Raw genomic sequence first — 25,514 nt, 5'->3', positions numbered from 1 at the left:
AGATTGTAAATTATAAACTGGGTGGATCGAGCCCTGAATGCTGATTTGGCTGAAAGCTGTACTTTAGCAGACCGTATACCACGGGTATGACAAAACATTTATTTTTACTGCTCTAATTACATTGGTAACCAGTTAATTATAGCAATAAGGAACCTCGGGGGTTTGTGATACATGGCCAACATACCACAGCTAAGGGCTGTGTCCAGACACTCTGTGTTGTGTCGTGCATAAGAACAGCCCTTAGTCGTGGTATATTGGTCATATACCACACCCCCTCAGGCCTTATTACTTAAATATATAACCAGACTTACTGGTCTAAGATAGCCTCTCAGCTAACATGAATAATAGGCCCAGCTACTCTCCCCTCTGTATTTATTTGGCCTGGTGGTTAGAGTGTCCGCCCAGAGGTTGGAAGGAAAGGAGTTAGAATCCCGGCACGAGTCATATCAAAGACTAAAACTGGGACCAGATGCATCATTATTAAGGAGATAGATTTGGGGTGAGGCCCTGCGATAGACTAGCTTCCTGTCCAGGGGGTGTACTTGTACATCAAGCTGCCTCAAGCTAAAGAAACAGGAGATAGGCTCCTGCTCCTATGAGCTCTTCTGGCTTAAAGCTACTTACTTCATTTTGGATTTGAGATCAAACATTTTATATGTGGTGACCATACATAATGACATCTTTTATTTAAGGGTATTTTCATACATGTCTGTTTTACCGTTTGGAAATTAAAGCACTTTATGTATCTAGTCCTCCCATTTGAAGGTGACATAAGTATTTGTACAAATTCACTTATAATGTATTAAAGTAGCCAAAAGTTTAGTATTTGGTCCCATACTCTTATCACGCAATGACTACATCAAGCTTGTGACTCTGTGTTGGATGCATTAGCAGTTTGTTTCGGTTGTGTTTCGGATTATGTTGTGTCCAATAAAAATGCATGGTACATAATATATTGTCTCATTTTGGTGTCACTTTTATTGTAAATAAGAATATAATATATTCCTGGACACTATGGGACGCTACCATGATTACAGATAATTATGAATGATGAATGAATGAGTGAGAAAGTTACAGAGGCACAAAGATCATACCCCCCCAAAACAATGTATGATATGTATGAAATGTATGATATTTATGCCTCTAACTTTCTCACTTATGACATTATTTACCATTCATTTCTATTAGACACAACATCATCCGAAACACAGCCAAAACAAACTGCAAATGGATCAACAACAACAACATATGAAACCTTTGATCTTAAATACAAAATGCTGGAGTATAGAGCCACGTCAAAAGTTTTAGCTTCAATGTCCAATGAAATACAGAGAAGGAGTCTATTTGGCTGGGAGAGGGCAGGGAAAGAAAGCAGCACCCTCACTCTATCCTTATGAGGGACTGCCTACCTTATCCAGGCAAGCCCTTCATATTGATAAGAGGAGGAAAAGGTCAAAGTGCCACCAGGAGCGGCGTGGGCAGTTAAGGTCAACACAGTGCTGTGAGGGAGTCTGCATTGAGCAGGGAGGAGGAGAGGAAAATGAACTGATAACCATCTCTGAGGGGCTACAGAATGACATGCGGGGCAGACGAGCAGAGCGACATGACAGGTACAAACAAGCACTCGAAGGGCCCCTCAGCGGGCTATGAGGACAGCAAATAATACATGGGGCATATTCCTGGGTCACTGGTCAAGTTAAGGAGAGTGAGGTTTTACACAACTCTCTCTCTCTCAAGTCAATGCAAGGGGCTTTATTGGCCTGGGAAACATGTTTACATTGCCAAAGCAAGTGAAATGGATAAACAAAAGTGAAATAGACAGTAAACAGTAAATATTACAATCACACAAGTTCCAAACGAATAAAGATATTTTAAATGTCACATTATGTCTATATACAGTTTAGTAGTGATGTGAAAATAGTTAAAGTAGAAAAGATAAAACAAATAAATATGGGTTGTATTTACAATGGTGTTTGTTCTTCACTGGTTGTCCTTTTCTTGTGGCAACAGGTCACAAATCTTGCTGCAGTGATTGCACACTGAGGTATTCCACCGAATAGATATGGGTGTTTATCAAAATTGGATTTGTTTTCAAATTCTTAGTGGGTCTGTGTAATCTCAGGGAAACGTGTCTCTAATATGGTCATACATTTGGCACGAGGTTAGGAAGTGCAGCTCAGTTTCCACCTCATTTTGTGGGCAGTGTGCACATAGCCTGTCTTCTCTTGAGAGCCAGGTCTGCCTATGGTGGCCTTTCTCAATAGCAAGGCTATGCTCACTGAGTTGTTACATAGTCAAAGCTTTCCTTCATTTTGGGTTAGTCACAGTGGTCAGGTATTGTCCCACTGTGTACTCTGTTTAGTGCCAAATAGAATTCTAGTTATTTGGTTTTTAGTTATTTTTGTTTTCTCATGATTTGGTTGGGACTAATTGTGTTGCTGTCATGGGGCTCTGTACATAAACAGACCCCACAGGACCCCCCCCCCACCCCCCTCTCTCTCTCTTCCTCATAACACACTGTAGCACACACTGTAATAGCAAATGATTTAGGGGCTCTGTGCACCAAAAGGACTATGCTTAACACGGTATGCACACAACTTTCCACAGTATAGGTTAACTTCTCTGTAGGAACACTCACTACATTTCTTTTCTATAGGTCTTCATAAAGCTGGTGGAGAAACACACATACAGACATTGAACATTTTAAAGAAAAAAGGAAATGAAGGCAGTATTTCTGTCTCACGGGTCAGAAGCCGACTCCACACACCACAAGTCTGTTGAAGCGACACTTGGATGTCACAATATGGCCATGTGGGGGGTGAGGGGAGGTGACCTCTGTAGTCTCTCTGTGGTCACTGATTTAGGGCCTGCATGTGGAGGCCAGACAGAGCCTGGGGTCGGAGGTGCAAGCTGTGGCCTGAAACAGATGCCTTGCTGTCTAGCCCAGGGGTAGGGGAGGAGGAGCGGGGGTAGGGGGCTGCATGTGAAGTTAATGTGCCCTCAGTTTCCCCCTAGCAACAGTTAAGCAATAGAGAGATATTCACTGCACCTGTGCCTATGTCTCTGTGTGTGTGTGTGTGTGTGCGTGTGTGTGTGTGTGTGTGTGTGCAGACGTCCTCCTATGTGTAACCACTCACTTTCTATGATATTCTTTCCTTCGGAGTGTACATTTCTGAATAAAACATTTTTAACAGGAAAATTACATAACAGTACAAAGCATTGCATTTTACTGCCCTAATCTAAAGGCAAATTCATAGGCCACTAAGGCCAGCCAGCAAATCTCCCTTAACTCCTTATGTAACACCATATAACAGTAACTGACAGAACCAGATTGACTTGTGCTCTGTGTACTCTATTTGGCCCGTTTAAAAGACATACAGTATCCCATCACAGACGTGGTCTATCAATTTATAACAGCCAAGCTCCACATAAAAGGATTAAGATGTAAGGGGCCTTAATGATCAGCTTTGTCCTAAAGACATCAAAGGCCCTGGTGGAGTGAGATTGCAGCTGTCTTACCTGACGGTGTGAGCTTCTCCTCTCTCGCTGGCGGTGCGGCCAAGAAAGTGTTTGTGTTGAGGATGTTTTACCGCTCTCAGGAAAGACAAACAGCTTCATTCTTGTTTGTGGGCCCCCTACCTCAAACAGAGGGCCGTGGGTCCTTTCTGTGAGAGAGAGAGAGAGAGAGAGACAGTATGTGTTGCATTGTTAGGCTAGTGTTTATCTTGTCTCTTTCTTTTTCTTCCCTCCTTGCCACCTTCTTTTTACTTCCAGCATTTCCCGTCAGCTGCCATGCCAGATTAATTGTGCCGTGGGTTCTGGTGTGGTTCATCATATAGTTTTTTAATAGCAGCGAAACAGATGAATTAATTACAGCAAAATAAGATTGCCATTTAGTCATCATAACACCTTGAAGTCATGCAGTAATTTGTGAAAATGTATAACACCTTCAAAAAGACAGATAAATACACCAAATGTATCCTTTAGATACAGAAACAGCAACACATTAACTTGTGTTAGTCATCCTACAATTGACCACATGGTGTCACTCTAACTCATCAAAACTCATTAGGTTCAAGCAATGCGACAGTCTTAAGAAGGGGCTCCTCATGCCTCTGTTCAATTCCAGTGGTCTACACAATGACTCACAATTGAATACCTCCTGCTCCCGGATATTGCAATTGTACCGTATAACGTCAATCTCTAAATATTGAGATCTCTAGATTTCTTCCATTGGATCTGTTGGTGGTAAGAAACTTAAACTGGTCTATGTTACAGTTAATAACAGTTATACATGTTTTCTGAGAAGGCTGTGAGGTTATCACACAACTGTTCAGAAATACACAAGTGAATGAAGTTTTGTGAGAAGTAGGACACTAGACATTTTCTGGATAGAAGCGTTGTTACACATCCATTGAGCACAACATGTCAACAAATGTATGTCTTTGGCTGTAGCTTTTCCTTAGCAGGCCTATAGATCACAGGGGAACAGGCCCTAACAGAGAGGTTTTATGACACAGAGACTTCCCTTCCATCCTGCAGGGGGTATGAAGCTAACACTGTTCATGTGTCAAAAGCCTTTTAACTGGTAGGGTCCCAAAGCAAGTATTATTACTTCATTGGGCACCATTCAGACAACTCCTTTGTATTCAATGTGAGTCTTACCAATAAATCAGGGAAGGGAGAAACTGAAGGGAAAACATAGCTTTTAAACACTGTATTGTGTGTCATTTTTTCTCACCCTCTAAAGCAAGGTGAGTTGAGAGAAACTGATAATGTTATTACAATTGAAATGCACAGTTACAATTTTCTCTTATAAAACTGTTATGCATACAAACTCTGGAGTCTTTAAGCATCCTCAATTGATCATTCATCCTCAATGCATACTTAATTGATCATTACATTGTAGGCTACTAGCTACTAAAAAAAATGGTATTCACTTTTAATTTAACACAAAATGGTCATCACTTTTAATTTAACATTACGTGATAATTTTGCAAATTAAAATCGAAGCTTTCCCAAAATGTGTTTATTACTTCATAGGCTACAATCTAGGCTGCTACTATGTGAAGAAGGGACTGCCCATTGTAAAATATCGTGAAATGCAGATGATGACACGTACAGGAAGGTGTTCAATATTTAAGAATGAAATAATATCTATGCAGTGAGTCACTCACGTGTGGTGTTGGACAGTAACCTGCCTAATTTAAATATCACCTGCATGGACTTCCTGTGGAGACGTCAGATCCTAGGATACTTGTTTTGTTGTTCGAAATTAGGGATATTACCTGTACTTCTAACAACTGAGTCGGTGCACTCGGACAAATGAGCTGTATTATTCACCCAGACATGTAACGTATACGATTATATTAATCGTTTCTCGATACTATAGGCTACTTTAGTCATAGCACGAGTTCACGACTGTGTTTGTTTTGTTATTCCGGAAAAAGCCCTTCACAAATTGTAGAAGACGAGTTTCGGTCTCGGCTATCTCTATGTTCTCGTACGTTCTATTCTCTCATCGAACATGACGGTGTTAAACTTTTTAAATGTATTCTCACACATTTTATACAGCCCACCATTAACATAAGTGTATGAATATATATATATATATATATATATATATAGCCTAGTCTAACACATTCCAACAAATGTTAAAGGTAGTCTAACATATCTCAGGCTGTGTTGTTGAAGGTGAGAACGTAATGTGGTCAAGTAGTTTGTTTTTAGAGTGCGGAATGCTCAGCATTATTTTCCAGTGACGTGAGTAAAAAAGGTAATATGCCATAAAATGTATAGGAGGAGTGACACTTGATTGATTTACCACGCATGTGTACAACGCAAATTTGAATGAAGGGGGAAGTTTGCTCGGTTGTTAACCTTGACATCAGCTGTCAGTGGGGACATTGGATTATTTATGTTTTCTGACCAAGGAATAGACCAGCCCTCAACGATGGCCTCTCTTCTACAGTAACACAATAGTGCTAAAGCCTGTGTGTCAGGTGTTAGAAGTGGGCACTTTCTGGTGAATGACTAGGTTTTATTCTATACTACTAAGGCTATGTCACTGACAGTGAATATTGAAATTATAGAGTGTTGCAATGGCACATCATTTGAATTAAGGCATATGAATAGAGAGGTAACAGGAGATTTGCTCATACAACCAGTATATGCTCAGTGGTCAGTTTATTAGGTACAGCCATCTAGTACCAGGTCGGACCCCCCTTTGCCTCCAGAACAGCCTGAATTCATCGGGCATTGAAACGTTACTCAATTAGGGACCTAACTTGTGCAAGGAAAACATTCCCCACAACATTACGCCATCAGCCTGTACTGTTGACACCAGGCAGGATGGGGTCATGGACTCATGCCGCTTATGCCAAATCCTGGCTCTGCCATCAGCATGACGTAACAGGAACCGGGATTCGTCAGACCAGGCAACATTTTTCCACTCCTCAATTGTCCAGTGTTGGTGATTGCGTGCCCAATGGAGCCGCTTCTTCTTGTTTTTAGCTGATAGGAGTGGAACCTGGTGTGGTCGTCTGCTGCAATAGCCCTTCCATGACACGGACCGACAAGTTGTGCGTTCCGAGATGCTGTTCTGCACACCACTGTTATACTGCGCCGTTATTTGCCTGTTTGTGGCCCGCCTGTTAACTTGCACGATTCTTGCTATTCTCTTTCGACCTCCCATCAACGAGGTGTTTTCGCCCACAGGACTGTCGCTGACTGGACGTTTTTTATTTGTCGCACCAGGAGGCCGGCCGTTTCTGAAATATTGGAACAAGCGTGCCTAGTACCGACGATCACACCACGCTCAAAGTCTCTTAGGTCACTAATTTTGCCCATTCTAACATTCAATCGAACAGTAACTGAATGACTCGATGCCTGTCTGCCTGCTCTATATAGCAAGCCACGGCCACGTGACTCGCTGTCTGTAGGAACAAACCATTTTCGTGAACAGGGTGTACCTAATAAACTGTATATTGCATGGGATGTGCATGTCAAGTTCAGACAGTCCTATTTGATCTTGAGGTGGTAGTGGCTATTGGCTAATGACTGTTTTATTGTTAGTTGTGAGCTCCTCTCCATGGGAAACTAGTGTCATGTTCCTAAGAGCCTAAATCAAGAGGTTGTTTGTGTCAAATCATCCATCTTCACATCTTTATAAAACCAGATGTAGGCTATAGAGGTAATTGGTTTGGAAGAGGTATGTTCCTTTTAAGTAATGGATGATAATTCATGCTTTTGTTTTTCATTCACTCTATTGAGTAGCAGACCTAAGGAGCTCTCTATTCATGGATGGATATTCCTGGTCAGAAGTTGATGTCTTGTTTCTGGAACCCAGTGTGTTGTGTGCTTTTCAGACAGTGGTCTGCTGGTGAACAGTGGGAGGATTACAACCTGTAACTTTTTAGCCTGGATGGGGTTCTGTAGTGGAGACTGGCACCAATGGGTACCATGCTCAAGGCTTCAGGGTGGCTAGCAATCATACTGGTGTAGAAAGGGAGTGGATAGATTATGAAGCAATGTGAACTTTAGGGGCCAAGTATACAGGGCGTTCCCTGTATTTTCACTTTCAGTCAACCATAACGGACAGTCAAATCAGTCAGGATTTCCGCACACCGCTTTTAGCTGATCTAATACGTCTCTCTTTTCTGTCTGCCTCATGGATTTACCTGCGTTCACTTTTACGAGGGTGTGCGGAAAATGTGACTCACCTCTGTTGTGGAGACAATGGAAACATTGGTGAGGGGAGGTTATTGTCTGTCATAACCACAGTGACTGAACAGCTGGCAGTCCTGTTTGACTTAAAAGCTCATCAAGCTTTGAATGTCACATGATTACACATTGATGTTGAGGTATCCCCCCCCCCCTCCCCCCGTTAAGGTCACCTTGTCATCTTCAGAGCACACCTTATACCAGAACTACACATGATGTTATGTTATGTTCAGTACTTAACAACGCAACGTTGCCAATATTACAATGTATAGCACTGCATACCACTGCTGTCAAAGCATGTTTAGCCCGGGATAACGATTTGACTGAAGACATATACCATGAGTTATTTCTTCCCAAGCAGTTTCCTCCCTAGTTATTTCCTCCAGGCATTAGAAACCATTGATTTTAAAATATGTTTTAATGTATTTTTCATTATGATATTTAACATTGATTAATATGATTTAAACATTGAAGCACAATGGAACATTTAAATGGGTTATACATGAGAACGTGTCCTTTTAGGAGATGAGCAGTTGAACATACTTAATAAAGTTATCCTGTGAAAGAAGGTACCTTCTTTCACAGGATAACTATATTAAGTATGTTCAACTACTCATCTCCTAAAAGGACAATCATTCAGGGTCCCTGCCTGCCTGGCTCCTCAGCAGCCCACGGCCTCTAATAACCACCCATGCTACATCCCCAAAGAAACTCGATAGACCCTTTCATTCCCTATCTCTAAGCTACATTCTCTGTTCTCTCTCTCCTATTAAACATTTATAGACTGTGTGCTTTTTATGCTATGGCAAATATGCATACCAAAGATTAGGAGGAATTGTATTTAGGCTAATCTCTGTTTCGCCCAGGCAAGTCTAAACATGCATGTGTTGATAAGGAGGCATTCCGTCTACTCCAGTCAAGTGGGTGGCGTTTGTTTTATTTTACACAGAATTCCAATTATGGGACACACTTTACTTCATCATCCATCTTCTGAAGTAATCTCAGGTCAGATTGAGTATTTTTGGAGTCATTGAGTCTGGTTATGTGAATTCCCAAAGAAGTCGGGCACAACCTTGGTTATGCTTCCTCTGCTTTGCCACAGGATCCGTGACGCTTATCCATTACAAGACGAAGGATCACTTGAGTAACGAGAAAGGTGGTGAGACAGTGGGCCGTCCTGTTTGACCTCCATGTATGTGTACACTACAGCCTTGGTGTAATTCCTCAGCCTTGGGTTTGGCCTCAGTGTTTTGCCTGCGCTAGTGCAACATCAGCAGTCTGAGTCCCCCCTCCCTCCACCTCTACATCCCCTCCCTCAGTCTAGTCACACCACTCCCCCTCAGTTTGCCACACAGCTGGTGCAGTGCTGGGCACACACACAGAACCTCTGACTGTGTGCCGGGGATGTAGAGCTCTGGTTTCAGTCAGGCTGCAGGCAGCCAGCACAGCTGTTGGGTCTGAGTTTCTTGTTTGCATGCGGTGGCTGCCGACCGGCCGGGGCCCTTGGCAACGCTGATATCAGCTTCTCAGGTAGGTGCAACAAGCTAATGACGAACAAGCTACAGAATCAGTCTGCTCTTTTGCCTTCTCGACGGGGGTCAGAGAGGAGTGCTGGGAATGCAGGGAAGCTGGTCTGTGTACATAATGCTGTTGGCTGGGTTTTTATCATGTGACAAAGTGGAACAAGAAAAGGTGGCACGTAACAGCTCAGTATTTGCGTCAGTATGGTTGGTTAGGTACTCCTATTCAGTGTACTTTGAGATATTCACACCACACTCGTATGCTTGTTTGTTTGTGCTGCAATTCGCTGGTTATACGATACATTTGACATGTGTTGATTGAAGCTTACACATCGGCTTCTTTTCTTTGCACATGTGTAGAGTAAGTTTCTAAAAGCGAAGAATGCATTTTTAATCAGCCTCACCTAAAGACAGGGAATTAGTGGAGAGATTAGAAGCCTCACAGAGGGATAGAGACAGCTGAGGGGGTCATTAGAGGATTTCATTTCTGCCCAGTTCATTCAGTTTTCATTCTAGCACGTTTTTTAAAACTTTTAGTCCTTTCTTTTAGTCCCCCCCCCCGCTATTTTAATGAAGCGCACAGTGACATGTAGCCGAAAGGAGAATTCCTTTAGTCTCTCAGGAAACTGGCTGAGAGGAAACAGCTGCTCCAGCCTCCATATTGTTGCCGCTCTGTGTCATTTCCTGTTGAGCCAGTCAATATGAGTAGGAAAATCCCAACTCTAACGGCAGACTTCTTTTTGTGCTTCCCTAAACAGAAATCTAGGATGAAGACGTGAGGAGGAGATGACACGCGGTGGATCAGGGTTTCAACCTCACCTTCACTTTGGGATGTTTGCCCCCCTTATGAAATAAACTAAGCATATCCTTTCAGGGAAACGAGGGCACAGAGGAAGTAGGACAGTGGAACATTGGAAGTTGGACTTGCTAGCTAGGTACTCCAGCCTGTGGCCATGACGGAGCCTATGGTCCCCAGTAGCAGCAGCAGTGCTGGCCTAACATGGGCAAAGATGTGCAAGGAGTGTGGCCAGCAGCACGAGGGAGGCCAGGAGAACCACCTGTTTGAGTACCAGGATGAGGTAGATGACGAGCTGGTGTGCCACATCTGTCTGCAGCCCCTGCTGCAGCCCATGGACACGCCGTGCGGACACACCTACTGCTTCCAGTGCCTCAGCAGCTTCCTGAAGGAGCAGGACTTTTGTCCCGTGGACCGCCAGCAGCTGCAGCTGTACCATTGCCGCCCCTCCAGCCTGCTGGTCAGGAACCTGCTGGACAAGCTGACCGTGCTCTGTCCACACCAAGCTGAGTGCCAGCAGCAGATGCAGCGCTGTGAGCTGCAGCCCCACTTGCACAACAGGTGAATAGGGTTATGGCTGGGGCACCGCGGAGGGGTGATGATTGGCATGGGCCGGGGAAGAGGCAGTTTGAGATGGGGAAAGGTATTTAGTTAAGAGTTGAGTTCAAACTGTCTGCTTTGCAACCAGAGTAAGTAAGCCAAAATAGTACCTGTCTGTTTACTGTAGTTTATATTTGGCTGGTCTATTTATTTTCCCATGCCTGAATTTAGGAATTAACATTTGACCCATTAACTCAAAATTAACTTAACATGGATTCACATAACATAAGTCAATCAGGTTTAGAGTCTCCCATGACAAAGCTTTTATTACATAGTGCCTGGACTCAAAGGAGAGGTTCAGTCTCAAATGTCATATCCCCAAGATCTTGTGGATAATTTGTGGATTAGCCTTCCCTTTCCTCACTTGGCCAGTGTGGTGTGGTGCTTATCGTCTTATTGGTTAGCAAGCAGCTATGACACAGTCAGTAGTGGGTAAAGGTTATGTTATGATAGCTGGTCATCCTGCAACCATCCGTGCAAACAGACAGGAGGCAAAGTTCAGACAGCAGGACCAGCAGCAGTAGCTCTCTCTCTGACTTAATCACACTCGACCTGTCCCCCCCTCAGACTCCCTGCAATGCAGTAAAAAAAGGCTCCTCATCTGCATAGTTCTCCTCTTCTCATAGTCTCGCTCTCTCTGACTCCCTCACCAGTCACTAAATCTATTCATTCCCATTTCCCACACCTCTAGCTTTTTAGACTTGTCTTCCTCACTGAAACAAATGAATGAACATTGATCATACTCCCTTTTTTGCTGGTCACACGGTATCTAAAGAAATGTAGGAGGCGTGTGCTCACTCAGGTTATTTTAGGTTACCTTCACGGACAGTTTTGAATGAATGTCATGAGGTTTAATTAAAAGGAGGATTGTTGAATGTTGACTTAACTCTCTCACTCTTTCTCCCTCTCCTCCCGCTCTAAGATGTCCTGTTTTCAGAAGGCTGAGGGAGGAGGCAGAGAGGAGGAAGAGACCCCCCTGGAATGAGCTAAAGGGGAACAGGGGGGAGGGGGAGTCAGGCGCTGATACCAAACATACCCCTACGATGACCCGTACTGCCACCCGGGACACCCAGCCCGAGCCTGGCCTCATCAACCCTGCCTTCGAAGAGAGCGAGGATGGTAAGATGTCACACGTCACTCACTTCCTGATTTGCCCACAACACAAACCAGATAGACGTCACACTAACGTCACTATGTCTGAAGTCTGATTATTGTTGTATGATAATGATAGTCTGTCAGTCTAAGTGAATAGCAGTGAGCTCCCACTGGGAAAAAAATAGGATACTTTCTAAGAATAGACAAATCTATATCAGTGTCAATCGGGGCAGCGAATATGTGAGGATTTTATGAACGCACCCGGGGAAAGGAATGGAGAGGAAACAGTCTGTCAGCTGTGTTGACTTTAGGGAAAACCCAAAGCCCCTTTGATGTGGCCACCCCTGGCAAGAGAGTTGTCAGACCTGGATAAGACGAGTGCTGATCATTTAGCTGGGGGCTTAGGATTTCAGACACTCAGATTTCAGACACAAATCCTCGTCTGAACCTTCAGAAGGTGTATTTACCAGAGGAGGCTGGTGGGAGGAGCTATAGGAGGATGGGCTCATTGTAAGGGCTGGAATGGAATCAATGGAACGGTATCAAACATATGGAATCATGTGTTTGACTCCGTTCCATGTATTCCATTCCAGCCATTACAATGAGCCTGTCCTCCTATCGCTCCCCCCACCAGCCTCCTCTGGTATTTTTATTTATTTTTATTTCACCTTTATTTAACCAGGTAGGCAAGTTGAGAACAAGTTCTCATTTACAATTGCGACCTAGCCAAGATAAAGCAAAGCAGTTCGACAGATACAACGACAGAGTTACACATGGAGTAAAACAAACATACAGTCAATAATACAGTATAAACAAGTCTATATACAATGTGAGCAAATGAGGTGAGAAGGGAGGTAAAGGCAAAAAAGGCCATGGTGGCAAAGTAAATACAATATAGCAAGTAAAACACTGGAATGGTAGTTTTGCAATGGAAGAATGTGCAAAGTAGAAATAAAAATAATGGGGTGCAAATGAGCAAAATAAATTAATTAATTAAATACAGTTGGGAAAGAGGTAGTTGTTTGGGCTAAATTAAAGGTGGGCTATGTACAGGTGCAGTAATCTGTGAGCTGCTCTGACAGTTGGTGCTTAAAGCTAGTGAGGGAGATAAGTGTTTCCAGTTTCAGAGATTTTTGTAGTTCGTTCCAGTCATTGGCAGCAGAGAACTGGAAGGAGAGGCGGCCAAAGAAAGAATTGGTTTTGGGGGTGACTAGAGAGATATACCTGCTGGAGCGTGTGCTACAGGTGGGAGATGCTATGGTGACCAGCGAGCTGAGATAAGGGGGGACTTTACCTAGCAGGGTCTTGTAGATGACATGGAGCCAGTGGGTTTGGCGACGAGTATGAAGCGAGGGCCAGCCAACGAGAGCGTACAGGTCGCAATGGTGGGTAGTATATGGGGCTTTGGTGACAAAACGGATTGCACTGTGATAGACTGCATCCAATTTGTTGAGTAGGGTATTGGAGGCTATTTTGTAAATGACATCGCCAAAGTCGAGGATTGGTAGGATGGTCAGTTTTACAAGGGTATGTTTGGCAGCATGAGTGAAGGATGCTTTGTTGCGAAATAGGAAGCCAATTCTAGATTTAACTTTGGATTGGAGATGTTTGATGTGAGTTTGGAAGGAGAGTTTACAGTCTAACCAGACACCTAAGTATTTGTAGTTGTCCACGTATTCTAAGTCAGAGCCATCCAGAGTAGTGATGTTGGACAGGCCGGTAGGTGCAGGTAGCGATCGGTTGAAGAGCATGCATTTAGTTTTACTTGTATTTAAGAGCAATTGGAGGCCACGGAAGGAGAGTTGTATGGCATTGAAGCTTGCCTGGAGGGTTGTTAACACAGTGTCCAAAGAAGGGCCAGAAGTATACAGAATGGTGTCGTCTGCGTAGAGGTGGATCAGAGACTCACCAGCAGCAAGAGCGACCTCATTGATGTATACAGAGAAGAGAGTCGGGCCAAGAATTGAACCCTGTGGCACCCCCATAGAGACTGCCAGAGGTCCGGACAGCAGACCCTCCGATTTGACACACTGAACTCTATCAGAGAAGTAGTTGGTGAACCAGGCGAGGCAATCATTTGAGAAACCAAGGCTGTCGAGTCTGCCGATGAGGATGTGGTGATTGACAGAGTCGAAAGCCTTGGCCAGATCAATGAATACGGCTGCACAGTAATGTTTCTTAGCGATGGCGGTTAAGATATCGTTTAGGACCTTGAGCGTGGCTGAGGTGCACCCATGACCAGCTCTGAAACCAGATTGCATAGCAGAGAAGGTATGGTGAGATTCGAAATGGTCGGTAATCTGTTTGTTGACTTGGCTTTCGAAGACCTTAGAAAGGCATGGTAGGATAGATATAAGTCTGTAGCAGTTTGGGTCAAGAGTGCCCCCCCCCTTTGAAGAGGGGGATGACCGCAGCTGCTTTCCAATCTTTGGGAATCTCAGACGACACGAAAGAGAGGTTGAACAGGCTAGTAATAGGGGTGGCAACCATTTCGGCAGATAATTTTAGAAAGAAAGGGTCCAGATTGTCTAGCCCGGCTGATTTGTAGGGGTCCAGATTTTGCAGCTCTTTCAGAACATCAGCTGAACAGATTTGGGAGAAGGAGAAATGGGGAAGGCTTGGGCGAGTTGCTGTTGGGGGTGCAGTGCTGTTGACCGGGGTAGGAGTAGCCAGGTGGAAAGCATGGCCAGCCGTAGAAAAATGCTTATTGAAATTCTCAATTATGGTGGATTTATCAGTGGTGACAGTGTTTCCTATCTTCAGCGCAGTGGGCAGCTGGGAGGTGTTCTTATTCTCCATGGATTTTACAGTGTCCCAGAACTTTTTTGAGTTAGTGTTGCATGAAGCAAATTTCTGCTTGAAAAAGCTAGCCTTGGCTTTTCTAACTGCCTGTGTATAATGGTTTCTAGCTTCCCTGAACAGCTGCATATCACGGGGGCTGTTCGATGCTAATGCAGAACGCCATAGGATGTTTTTGTGGTGGTTAAGGGCAGTCAGGTCTGGGGAGAACCAAGGGCTATATCTGTTTCTGGTTCTAAATTTCTTGAATGGGGCATGTTTATTTAAGATGGTTAGGAAGGCATTTAAAAAAAATATCCAGGCATCCTCTACTGACGGGATGAGATCAATATCCTTCCAGGATACCCCGGCCAGGTCGATTAGAAAGGCCTGCTCGCTGAAGTGTTTCAGGGAGTGTTTTACAGTGATGAGTGGAGGTCGTTTGACCGCTGACCCATTACGGATGCAGGCAATGAGGCAGTGATCGCTGAGATCTTGGTTGAAGACAGCAGAGGTGTATTTAGAGGGCAAGTTGGTTAGGATGATATCTATGAGGGTGCCCGTGTTTAAGGCTTTGGGGAGGTACCTGGTAGGTTCATTGATAATTTGTGTGAGATTGAGGGCATCAAGTTTAGATTGTAGGATGGCTGGGGTGTTAAGCATGTTCCAGTTTAGGTCGCCTAGCAGCACGAGCTCTGAAGATAGATGGGGGGCAATCAGTTCACATATGGTGTCCAGAGCACAGCTGGGGGCAGAGGGTGATCTATAGCAGGCGGCAACGGTGAGAGACTTGTTTTTAGAGAGGTGGATTTTTAAAAGTAGAAGTTCAAATTGTTTGGGTACAGACCTGGATAGTAGGACAGAACTCTGCTGGGTATCTTTGCAGTAGATTGCAACACCGCCCCCTTTGGCAGTTCTATCTTGTCTGAAAATGTTGTAGTTTGGAATTAAAATTTCAGAATTTTTGGTGGTCTTCCTAAGCCAGGATTCAGACACAGCTAGAACATCCGGGTTGGCAGAGTGTGCTAAAGCAGTGAATAGAACAAACTTGGGGAGGAGGCTTCTAATGTTAACATGCATGAAACCAAGGCTATTACGGTTACAGAAGTCGTCAAAAGAGAGCGCCTGGGGAATAGGAGTGGAGCTAGGCACTGCAGGGCCTGGATTCACCTCTACAACGCCAGAGGAACATAGGAGGAGTAGAATAAGGTATCAACCTAACCTCTGTCTAGTCTAGACTTAGAACCCCTCCAGGGAATTTGTAATCCAGTACTGTGGAACAAAGTCCATCAAAACAAAGTTACCTGGCAACACTGGCGATCATTATCGCAGAAATTATTACCTCATTGTGAGTGATTCTTGGGGAATAGGTTGCCACTTGCCCTACTTGATTCAGAGCCCCAGTGTGTTTTGGCATTGTGCACACAATGAAAGGTAACCGTGGACCATTGATATGTGTTTGAGCATATTTGAATCTCGGTGAGTGTGTGTGCCCGTGCATGCGTTTGTCAGGTTGTTTGTCTCTGTTTATGTAAACGTGTACCTCAAATCATCATGCCCTTGTCTGCCCCCTTCTCCCCCACAGAGACCTCCATGCGGTCCAGCCTGGTGGCCGAGGCCAACGTGGTGGAGATGAATCGGGAGGAGCAGGAGTTGGGCCTGCGTATTGTGGGAGGAAAGGACACGCCCCTGGGCAACATAGTCATCCAGGAGATCATCCGTGACTCACTGGCGGCCCGCGATGGCAGGCTGGCCCCGGGGGACCACATTCTGGAGGTGAGACGGGTTCTTCACTGTAAATAATAGAGGGATAGGTCACCTGAAAAATATGTTCAGGCCGCTCCCCTCCTTCCAATCATCTTATGTAGCTTTAGTGCCGTAGCCGTATACTTTGAAATGTCCACCTTAACAATGGTAATGGCTGCACTTTGTGAAGATGGTGCTTTATAAGAAGCTTTGACCTATTATTCCACACAACCCTATTCCCTCGGGTTCCCATGATCCTCAGTAAATGGGGGGGAATTTGTTGGTGGGGAAGTAGATATTCAGGATGAACGGGTCTCTGGATTCATGGTAACATGCGTGGCAGAGATCTGTTCTCCATGCAGGCCCATGAAACAGGATTTTGAAACTCACTGTTGAGCTATTGCTGTTTCAGGCCGAGCCCCATCTTCTGGAAGGAACAAAGTTCACCTGATTGCAGACAGGCTCTGTCTGGTTTTCTTCAATGTTTTATTTTTCTTGGTCAGAAAGGGCTGATTATGACACGTAGTCTAGTGACATTTAGGCTATGGTCCTGGTTGTATGTAAATAGGCTAAGGAAGATTATATGCTAGTGGTGAGGTTGTCTCAACACATAAGACCACTCGCTAGATGGTCTGTGTACTGTCCCTGTAAAAATCTAAATAAACTAAAATCTGGTATATCTTTTGAAGGGGGTTTCACAAAGATACAGCTTCCTTTCTTCCCAGAAGCCTGCTCCCTCTCTCTTCCTCAGATTTCTCCTCCCCCCGGCTGTCTGGCAGGGGTACATGACAATGCCTGAGCCCATCTCTTCCTCTGGGCTGACCAATCACAAATTTAGAATAAAAACTCATCTCACTCCTACTAGCTGCCTTGGTAGCAGTAATATAACCGCTCACTTTTTGGTGCCCTTTGTGGACAGCTATTGGCTGTAAAGAGAGATGTGTGACAGAGCGGAGATTGCGTTCTTAATTTGTTGAAATTGAATCCCTCGCTTCCCCCTGAGTCGATGTATTGATTTTTAAGAAGGGCTTCTCTCGGATGAGGTTTGTAAAGCTGGAATTGGTCAAAAATGGGTCCAATAATTTCGTACACCTTCTCAACCAAAGGTCGATGCAATGTCTCGAGCAATATGAGTCGAGGTAGCTGTGGTTTTTGGCTGTAAAGATGGAGGCACAGCTCTTAGTATTTTTAAAGTGGTATGTCTACATCTATTGATTTTCTTATTGTTAAAAACAGTGATGTCAATAGTTTTGAATGACATAAGGCCAACCTGAAACAATGCTTTTCACCATACAAACAATACCAGTTTAGAAGTAACTAGTTGCACCTCTATCCTAGGATGTATTGTTCTACATAATTCTACCGTGATCAGCAGAAAGCATTTTAATTTGGCTCTCCATCAGCGCAGGGACCAGTCACTTCGCTCAGCTGTCGATACTCTATGTATATTTAGTCCACCTGCAGTGTTCCAGAGGGATGCTGTATCAGTGTCCGTGTTGCTGACCATGTGGTGTTGTGTCTAGGTGAATGACGTCAGCCTGGCGTCTATCCCACACGGCCAGGCCATCTCCGTGCTGCGGCGGCCATGCCCTCTGCTCAGACTCATCGTCATGCAGGAGAAGGGCTTCAACCCCCGTCACCCGCAACGCCCTGGCCTCGAGCACCACACTCCCTCCTCCACCATCATGGCCACCGCCTCCCCTCCCTCTCACAGTCCCCACGGCACCGCCCACAACCAGGGTACGGTGATCCAGGTGACGCTGGTAAAGAGGGATCGCTCGGAGCCGCTGGGCATCAAGCTGATCCGCAAGTCGGACGAGACGGGAGTCTTCATTTTGGACCTGTTGGCAGGGGGGCTGGCGGCCAAGGACGGGAAATTATGCAACAATGACAAGGTGATGGCCATCAACGGGCAGGACCTGAGACACGGCACCCCAGAGAATGCAGCACAGATCATACAGGTAGGTCTTCTGTAGTAGACAAGTTACAGCACAGCTATTTCATGGAGACCAAAGCACGAGACATTATGGAAATAGGATTTATTATGATCTCTTACGGAAACATAGACTTTCATGTTAGCAGAGGTTCCCAGGATATGTTTGCTGGCTGTGTAATGAATCTGAGGCCTGAACTGTGTGTGTCTGCAGGCCAGTGAGGTGCGGGTGAACTTTGTGGTGATGAGGCAGCCGGAGGCCCAGGAGGAAGGGGGCAGTGGGGGAGAGGGGCAGGGCCGAGTGGCTAGGAGGGCTCCAGAACCCCAGTACTTCAGACGCCCCTCCACCTACATGAAGGTAAACAATCTCCTCTCCGGATGTTTAGAACTTACAAATCACTGTACTAAAAACTGCTGTATGTTGGTGTGTACACACATGATCCTACAAGCTTCTCATGTTTACATAATGTGATCATGGCACCAAGGTCGATCAGTCACACCCCAGCCCTCTGTCACCAGTACAGGCTTCCTAGCACGTCCACAGAAGCCCTCCTCACTCAGGCAGTGGTGAAAGGGGCCTTGGGAGCTGACTGACACCTGTGTCCCTGGTCCAGGGACAAAAGCCCTTCTCTGGGGCCTGCTCACTCCTGATCAAAAGGTCCAGAGTGCTGCCTCACCATGTTCTATTTGTTTGTTGCTTTGGGTGGCAGAGGATCAAAGCTGCTGATGGTTAGCTTTCACCTGCAGAGGCCAGGCTTTGAGTGTTGCTGGGGGTGAAGGGTTCCCTGCTGGGGGGAGGAAGAGGGAGGTCTCTCCTCCCCAGCCCCCTCTGAAGGTTAACAGACTCCAGAGAGAGAGCAACAAGGACGCTGGCAGGAGCTGTGGATGTCGACACGTGCACTCAGGAGCCGAGTGTCGATCCTTGCACATTACCTCTTGAGTCCGCAGCTGCATCTGAGATGTTGCTTCTTACATTGTTTTGGACAAGCGGTTTCACAAGGAATCAATTAAGTCAAAAGATCCTTCTCAGTTCTAGGAAATGGAGAGGGGCAGATGATGAGCAGCACACCCCAGAAGGAATGCCGAGTCAGGCATATTGTGCTACTTTTCTTTGACGCCAGTCTTTTCTATGATGACCAGAAATAATTCTTATGTTTTGATCTTAAGAACAGGAAGCAAATCTAAATAGCCTACTGCATGCTCCTCATCAATGTAAAGCAAATGAAGGGTTCTTCCTGGTGTTTCCCAGGATCCACCAGGGGGCTTCTGCAGTCAGGAGAAGATGGTGAGTCTGAAGAAGGAGCCAAGACTCTCCCTGGGCATCACCATCGCTGGGGGGAGGGACTGCCGCAGCCGACTGCCCGTCTACATCACCAGTGTCCAGCCTGTCGGCTGCCTGCACCGAGACGGCACTATCAAAAAAGGTACACTTGGGATATATAGTGCATTCTGAAAGTATTCAGACCCCTTAACTTGTTTCTCATCAATCTACACACAATACCCAATAATGACAAAGCGAAAACAGGTTTTTAGAGATGTTTGTAAATGTATTAAAAATAAAAAACAGAAGTACCTAATTTACAAAAGCATTATGACCCTTCACTATGAGACTTGAAATTGAGCTCCGGTGCATTGGTGGCAGGTAGCCTAGTGGTTAGAGTTTTGGGCCAGTAACCCAGGTTGCTGGATCGAATCCCCAAGCTGTCAAGTTAAACATCTGTCGTTCTGCCCCTGACCAAGGCAGTTAACCCACTTCCCCGGGCGCCGAAAATGTGGATGTCGATTTTTAAGGTAGCCCCTGGCACCTCTCTGATTCAGAGGGGTTGGGTTAAATGCAGCAGACACATTTCAGTTGAATACATTCAGTTGGACAACTGACTAGGTATTTCCCTTTCCTGTTTCCATTGATCATCCTTGATGTTTCTACAACTTGATTGGAGTCCACCTGTGGTAAATTCAATTGATTGGACATGATTTGGAAAGGCACACATCTGTCTATTTAAGGTCCCACAGTTGACAGTCCATGTCAGACCAAACACCAAGCCATGAGGTCGAAGGAATTGTCTGTGGAGCTCAGAGACAGGATTGTGTCGGCACAGATCTAGGGAAGTGTACCAAAACATTTCTGCAGCATTTAAGGTCCCCAAGAACACAGTGGCCACCATCATTCTTAAATTGAAGAAGTTTGGAACCACCAAGACTCCTAGAGCTGGCTGCCCGGAAGTGACCAAGAACCCAATGGTCACTCTGACAGAGCTCCAGAGTTCTTCTGTGGAGATGGGAGAACCTTCCAGAAGGATAACCATCTCTGTAGCACTCCAACAATCAGACCTTTTATGGTAGAGTGGCCAAACGGAAGCCACTCCTCAGTAAAAGGCACATGACAGCCCGCTTTGAGTTTGCCAATAGAAACCTAAAGGACTCTCAGACCATGAGAAGCAAGATTCTCTAGCATGATGAAACCAAGATTGAACTCTTTGGAGGAAACCTGGCACCATTCCTAAGATGAAGCATGGTGGTGGCAGCATCATGCTGTGGGGATGATTTTCAGCGGCAGGACTGGGAGACTAGTCAGGATCGAGGGGAATGATAAACAGAGCAAAGTACACAGAGATCCTTAATAAAAACCTGCTCCAGAGTGCTCAGGACATCAGACTGGGGTGAAGGTTCACCTTGCAACAGGACAACGACCCTAAGCACACAGCCAAGACAACACAGGAATGGCTTCGGGACAAGTCGTTGAGTGGCCCAGCTAGAGTCCGGACTTGACTTGAACATCTCTGGAGAGACCTGAAAATGGCTGTGCAGCGACACTCCCCATCCATCCTGACAGAGCTTGAGAGAATCTGCAGAAAAGAATGGGAGAAACTCCCCAAATAAAGGTGTGCCAAGCTTGTAGCATCATACCAAAGACAACTCTAGGCTGTAATCGCTGCCAAAGTACTGACTAAAGGGTCTGAATAAATGTGATATTTTCAGTTTATTTTTAACTTTTTATACATTTGTGAAAATTTCTAAAAACCTGTTTTTGCTTTGTCATTATGGGGTTTTGTGTATAGTTTGAGGGAAAAAAATACAATTTAAACAATACAAGTTATGTTTAAACTAAGGCTGTAATGTAAAAATGTGGAAAAAGTCAAGGGGTCTGAATACTTTCTGAATGCACCGTATGCTTTCATATAACCACCAAACCAGTGACCATTATCAGTCATGGTTTTGATAGGACATGACAGTTTTCATTCCATACATTGACCCCACGTAGCATGGCTAATGTTCAGATTTAAATTCTTAAGGGGATAATTCTGTTAGTGAAGGGGTAGACAATATGCATACCTCTTACATCAAAAGGTCTTCCCGTTAAATGTCAAGGCCAGCTTTGCATGCAGAGGCTACATTTTCTTGACATGTTTCTGATTTCTGTTGCCCAGGGGATGTCTTGCTGAGCATCAACGGCGTGGATCTGACCCAGCTGACTTACAATGAGGCGGTGTCGGTGCTGAAGGCCCAGACGGCTCAGGCCCAGGTGGTCCTCAGGGTCATCCAGACCATCTCAGAAGACCCAGAGGATGAGGGGGAGGCCGCCAAGGAGGCCATGGAGTCTGTGGAAAATCCACGGGAGGATGATGTCAACTGGGCCCCGTTGTGGACCCGCTGGCTGGGGCTTCCCGGGTAAGCACACACACTAACCATTGGTTGGAAAATAACTTACCTCAAGTTTGCATGATCTCAACTTTGCATTTCTTCAAATCCAATCTGTGTCATGAGTACAGCTTGTACTCAAAACTTCAGTAGTTGGACAATACTAGCAAGCAATATTAGTCTGAACAGTGTGATAATGCTTGGACAGTCTGTTGCGTCGGAAAAGTACCCTATCACTTGTTTCAGGTGGCTATTTAAAACACAAAGGTCTTAATTCTGCGCTTATGAAATCACACGGACACTTTTTTTTGAGCGTCACTTCCTCTCCTCCTTAGTCACATGCACTGGTGCCGTGACATCGTGTTGCTGAAGACCAATCAGGAGAGCTGGGGCTTCAGCATTGTGGGCGGCTTCGAGGAGAGTCACGGACAGCAGCCGTTCTTCATCAAGACCATTGTGCCTGGTACACCCGCCTACCTCGACGGACGCCTCAAGTGAGTTGCTTCACACGGCCAGTGCTAGTTTCTTATAATAAACTTCAGTGAGGAAAAACATGTTGTTACTATTTGGCTGGGTGACGGAGTTTAGGAGCAGTGAGAAGGGAGTTATGTTTTGGTAAGCCTGCCCTGTTCTTTGATAAGGCATGTACTCCCTTTTGTGCAGGCTTGTCTCCCCAAGGACAGGATTGAACAGAAATACCTGGTTTCACCATTTTAATTCAACTGAGAGCAGAGATGGAGCCAGCCTGGTATCCAGTGCTCATTTAGATGTGATTCTCCTGTAGACGTCCATGATATTTAGAAATTAATGCACAGCTGTTAGGAGACTGATTATTGTGGCGGGTAGGTCATTGTGTTGCATTTCTTGTGCCCATCTCTGTGCCCCATGTTTACTGACTGTCCCTCTGTGTTGTCTCTAGGTGTGGTGATGAGATTGTAGCTGTGAACGGAGCCACCACAGTGGGCATGAACAACTCGTCCCTCATCCCCATGCTCAAGCTGCAGAAGAATAAAGTCACACTGACTGTGGTGTCCTGGCCGGGGAGCCTGGTGTAGACACGCATGTGTATGCACACGAAGATACAGACGCACACCCTGCCTTCCTCAGCTCCTGTCTCCACTGAGCCTCTTGTCTCTGCACATACCACCCTAGAATCTCATTGGTGACATTCTTGGAAAGATGGTTACTTTTCCGATTGATTAATTTCACTAGGTAATCTCTTCTGATGTGGATTGTAATCTAGTTTAATTTGCACATTAACCTAGCTGACTAGTGTGACCGAATTTCACATTTTAGTTGTTTCACTGCTTTGGTTGTTGTTTTTGTTGTTACTCAAAAGGGCAGTTGATTCTCTGGCTGAACAAATCGGGCTTATCAGGGTGAAGGATGAATTGACAATCAAAAATTGGAACCCTTAATGGTGGAAACAGCCACATCTGTTTATATATATATCACACTCACCGGCCAGTTTATTAGGTACACCCCGTTCACAAATTGATCCCTCCTACAGACAGTGAGTCATGTAGCTGTGGTGTGCTATATAAAGCAGGCAAACAGGTTTTGAGACAATCAGTTACTGTTCGATTGAACGTTAGAATGGGCAAAAATAGTGACATTTGAGCGTGGTATGATCGTTGGTGCCAGGCACGCCAGATCCAGTATTATCAGAAAAGGACGCCCTCCTGGGCTTTTCACGCACGACAATGTCTAGGGTTTACTAAGAATGGTGCGACAAACAAAAAAACATCCAATCAGCGGCAGTCCTGTGGGAGAAAACAGCTCGTTGATGAGAGGTCGAAGGATAATGGCAAGAATCATGCAAGCTAACAGGCGGGCCACAAACAGACAAAAATAATGCCGCAGAACAGCATCTCGGAATGCACAACTCGTCTATCCACAGACTCCAACATGACAGCGAGTTCAGTTTACTTGAGTGGCCTGCAAAGTCCCCACAGACCTCAACCCAATAGATCATCTCTGGGATTAGATGGAACGGCCTGTTCGCAGCATGCATGTACCTCCGTCCAATCTGCAGCAACTGCATGATTCCATCGCGTCAGCATGTACCAACATCCCTGTGGAAATTTTCCAACATCTTGTAGAATACCCAAAGAATTTAGGCTGTTCTGGAGGCAAAGGGGGATCCGACCTGGTACTAGATGGGTGTACCAAATATACACACAGAGGTCGGTTTATCTGCGATATTACAATTAAGAAGTTTCTGAAAACAACAAACACTCCCCCCCCCCGGTACATCATACATGCTCGATAGAATCGCACAATATGTATGTACTGCAATATTTTTTTACATGCTGTGCGACGTGCCTCAGTTTGGCAACAATAACAGCGGTGGTAGGGTGGCCAGTGGCGCCGTTTCCCCCTACTGCGGATTCCATCTTTAAATGTAAACTGGAAGGATCTTTACTGTTTTGGAATTATTGTTTTTACCTTGTCTTGAACACTTTAAACATTTGTTTTTAGCAGGTTTTGCTTACTTGTTCACAATACCCATTTGCCCCCCCCCCCATATGTTAATGGTGATTTTAATTATTCAATGCTGGGATATATTTGTAGATTTCAAATTCCATGGGGGGGGGAAATGGCATATTCTCATAATTCCACAGTTAATTTAGATGTATTTAATATACCTAATCAATTAGGAAAGGGTGACAGTTGACTAAGTCACATGTACCCATCCTCTCCAACACCTGCCTTTTTATTTTTGTACATTTAGATTTTAACAGATACTGTGTTTTATCCATATATATATATATATACACACAAGGATGTTATAGTGGCTTCTGGTATTTATGAATGATTTATTTCCTATACAACTGCACTGTAAAAATCTCTTACATTCGGTATGAGGCAATGCACAAAAATGTATTTGATTAATGTGGGTGCCTTGTACATGTTGAAGGACAAAAGTTCAAACACTTGCCTTAATTGCCACAACCAAATATGATTTTTTTTTTCTTAAAGCTCCCACCTCATTTTCTTACCAATGACTAAGTGGAGGGATGATCTGTTCATTGTTATTTAGTTGAAACGTTCACAGGAAGAGCCAGGAGGAGATCAGAGCGGCTGGCCTTAGTTGGAGCTTTAGATTGACTTCCACTGTTCTTTTCAAGGTGTCGTAAAACACTACAGGCCTTTCATTAAACCCTGTGAATGTGATGGAAACCCTCAGTATAGTTTAACATTTGAGAAATGTAGGCATTTTATCCTGTGTAATGGCTCATCCCTGGGTTTCATAATGTTCTAAAACCTCAAATAATATGTCTTTTGTATTTTATACATAATATTTACAAAGCACTTAAAGCTTCTCAGATTGTATTGAATGGCTTTTAAAGTCCAGCACTTAAAAAAAAAACAAGTATATTCCTCCATGGCTGTTTCCACAGGCTCTGGGGCCTAGTGCCTCTCAATGGGCCTTGCTTTACTTTTGGTACCCTGGCCTCTGGCTGTCCTGTGGCTGGGGGGTATCAGTCATTTGGAGGGGGAAGTGGGCCAGGCGTGTTGCCACGAGAGCTTTAGGAGGAATGTAAATCAGGACGGTGGAGTCGCAGAGGACGGCTTCAAATCATCCCTGGTTTTCCAGCAAGGGTCAAGGCCTCAATTTCAGCTCAGTGAAAGATATAAGGAATGAAATGGTTGGTTAGAAACAGTTATGTTAGTATCTATA

At 44.8% G+C, this 25,514-nt stretch overlaps 1 protein-coding gene across 2 annotated transcripts; it reads left to right on the top strand.

The window, feature by feature from the left end:
• Positions 1 to 5,204: 5,204 nt before the first annotated feature.
• lnx2b (ligand of numb-protein X 2b) lies at positions 5,205 to 24,420 on the top strand. 2 transcript variants are annotated; one of them, XM_029662000.2, is made up of 10 exons: positions 5,205 to 5,351; positions 10,001 to 10,599; positions 11,561 to 11,757; positions 16,097 to 16,287; positions 17,781 to 18,218; positions 18,405 to 18,548; positions 19,440 to 19,614; positions 21,619 to 21,859; positions 22,165 to 22,323; positions 22,749 to 24,420. In XM_029662000.2, the coding sequence occupies exons 2-10, from the start codon at positions 10,196 to 10,198 to the stop codon at positions 22,882 to 22,884; spliced, it is 2,085 nt and encodes a 694-aa protein (XP_029517860.1). In that variant the 5' UTR covers positions 5,205 to 5,351; positions 10,001 to 10,195; the 3' UTR covers positions 22,885 to 24,420. The 2 variants fall into 2 exon arrangements, with proteins under 2 accessions (XP_029517860.1, XP_029517861.1); XM_029662001.2 differs by lacking the exon at positions 5,205 to 5,351 and adding an exon at positions 5,616 to 9,252.
• Positions 24,421 to 25,514: the final 1,094 nt, after the last annotated feature.

The sequence above is a fragment of the Oncorhynchus nerka genome, linkage group LG6 (assembly GCF_034236695.1).
Source record: "Oncorhynchus nerka isolate Pitt River linkage group LG6, Oner_Uvic_2.0, whole genome shotgun sequence".
Lineage (NCBI taxonomy): Eukaryota > Metazoa > Chordata > Actinopteri > Salmoniformes > Salmonidae > Oncorhynchus > Oncorhynchus nerka.
This window is presented reverse-complemented; position numbering and strand designations above follow the sequence as displayed.

Coding starts and splice junctions, on each gene's coding strand:
- lnx2b (XM_029662000.2), top strand. CDS start 10,196: ATGACGGAGCCTATGGTCCCCAGTAGCAGCAGCAGTGCTGGCCTAACA. Junction 16,288..17,780: donor CGGGGGACCACATTCTGGAG/GTGAGACGGGTT, acceptor TGTTGTGTCTAG/GTGAATGACGTCAGCCTGGC. Junction 22,324..22,748: donor TACCTCGACGGACGCCTCAA/GTGAGTTGCTTC, acceptor TGTTGTCTCTAG/GTGTGGTGATGAGATTGTAG.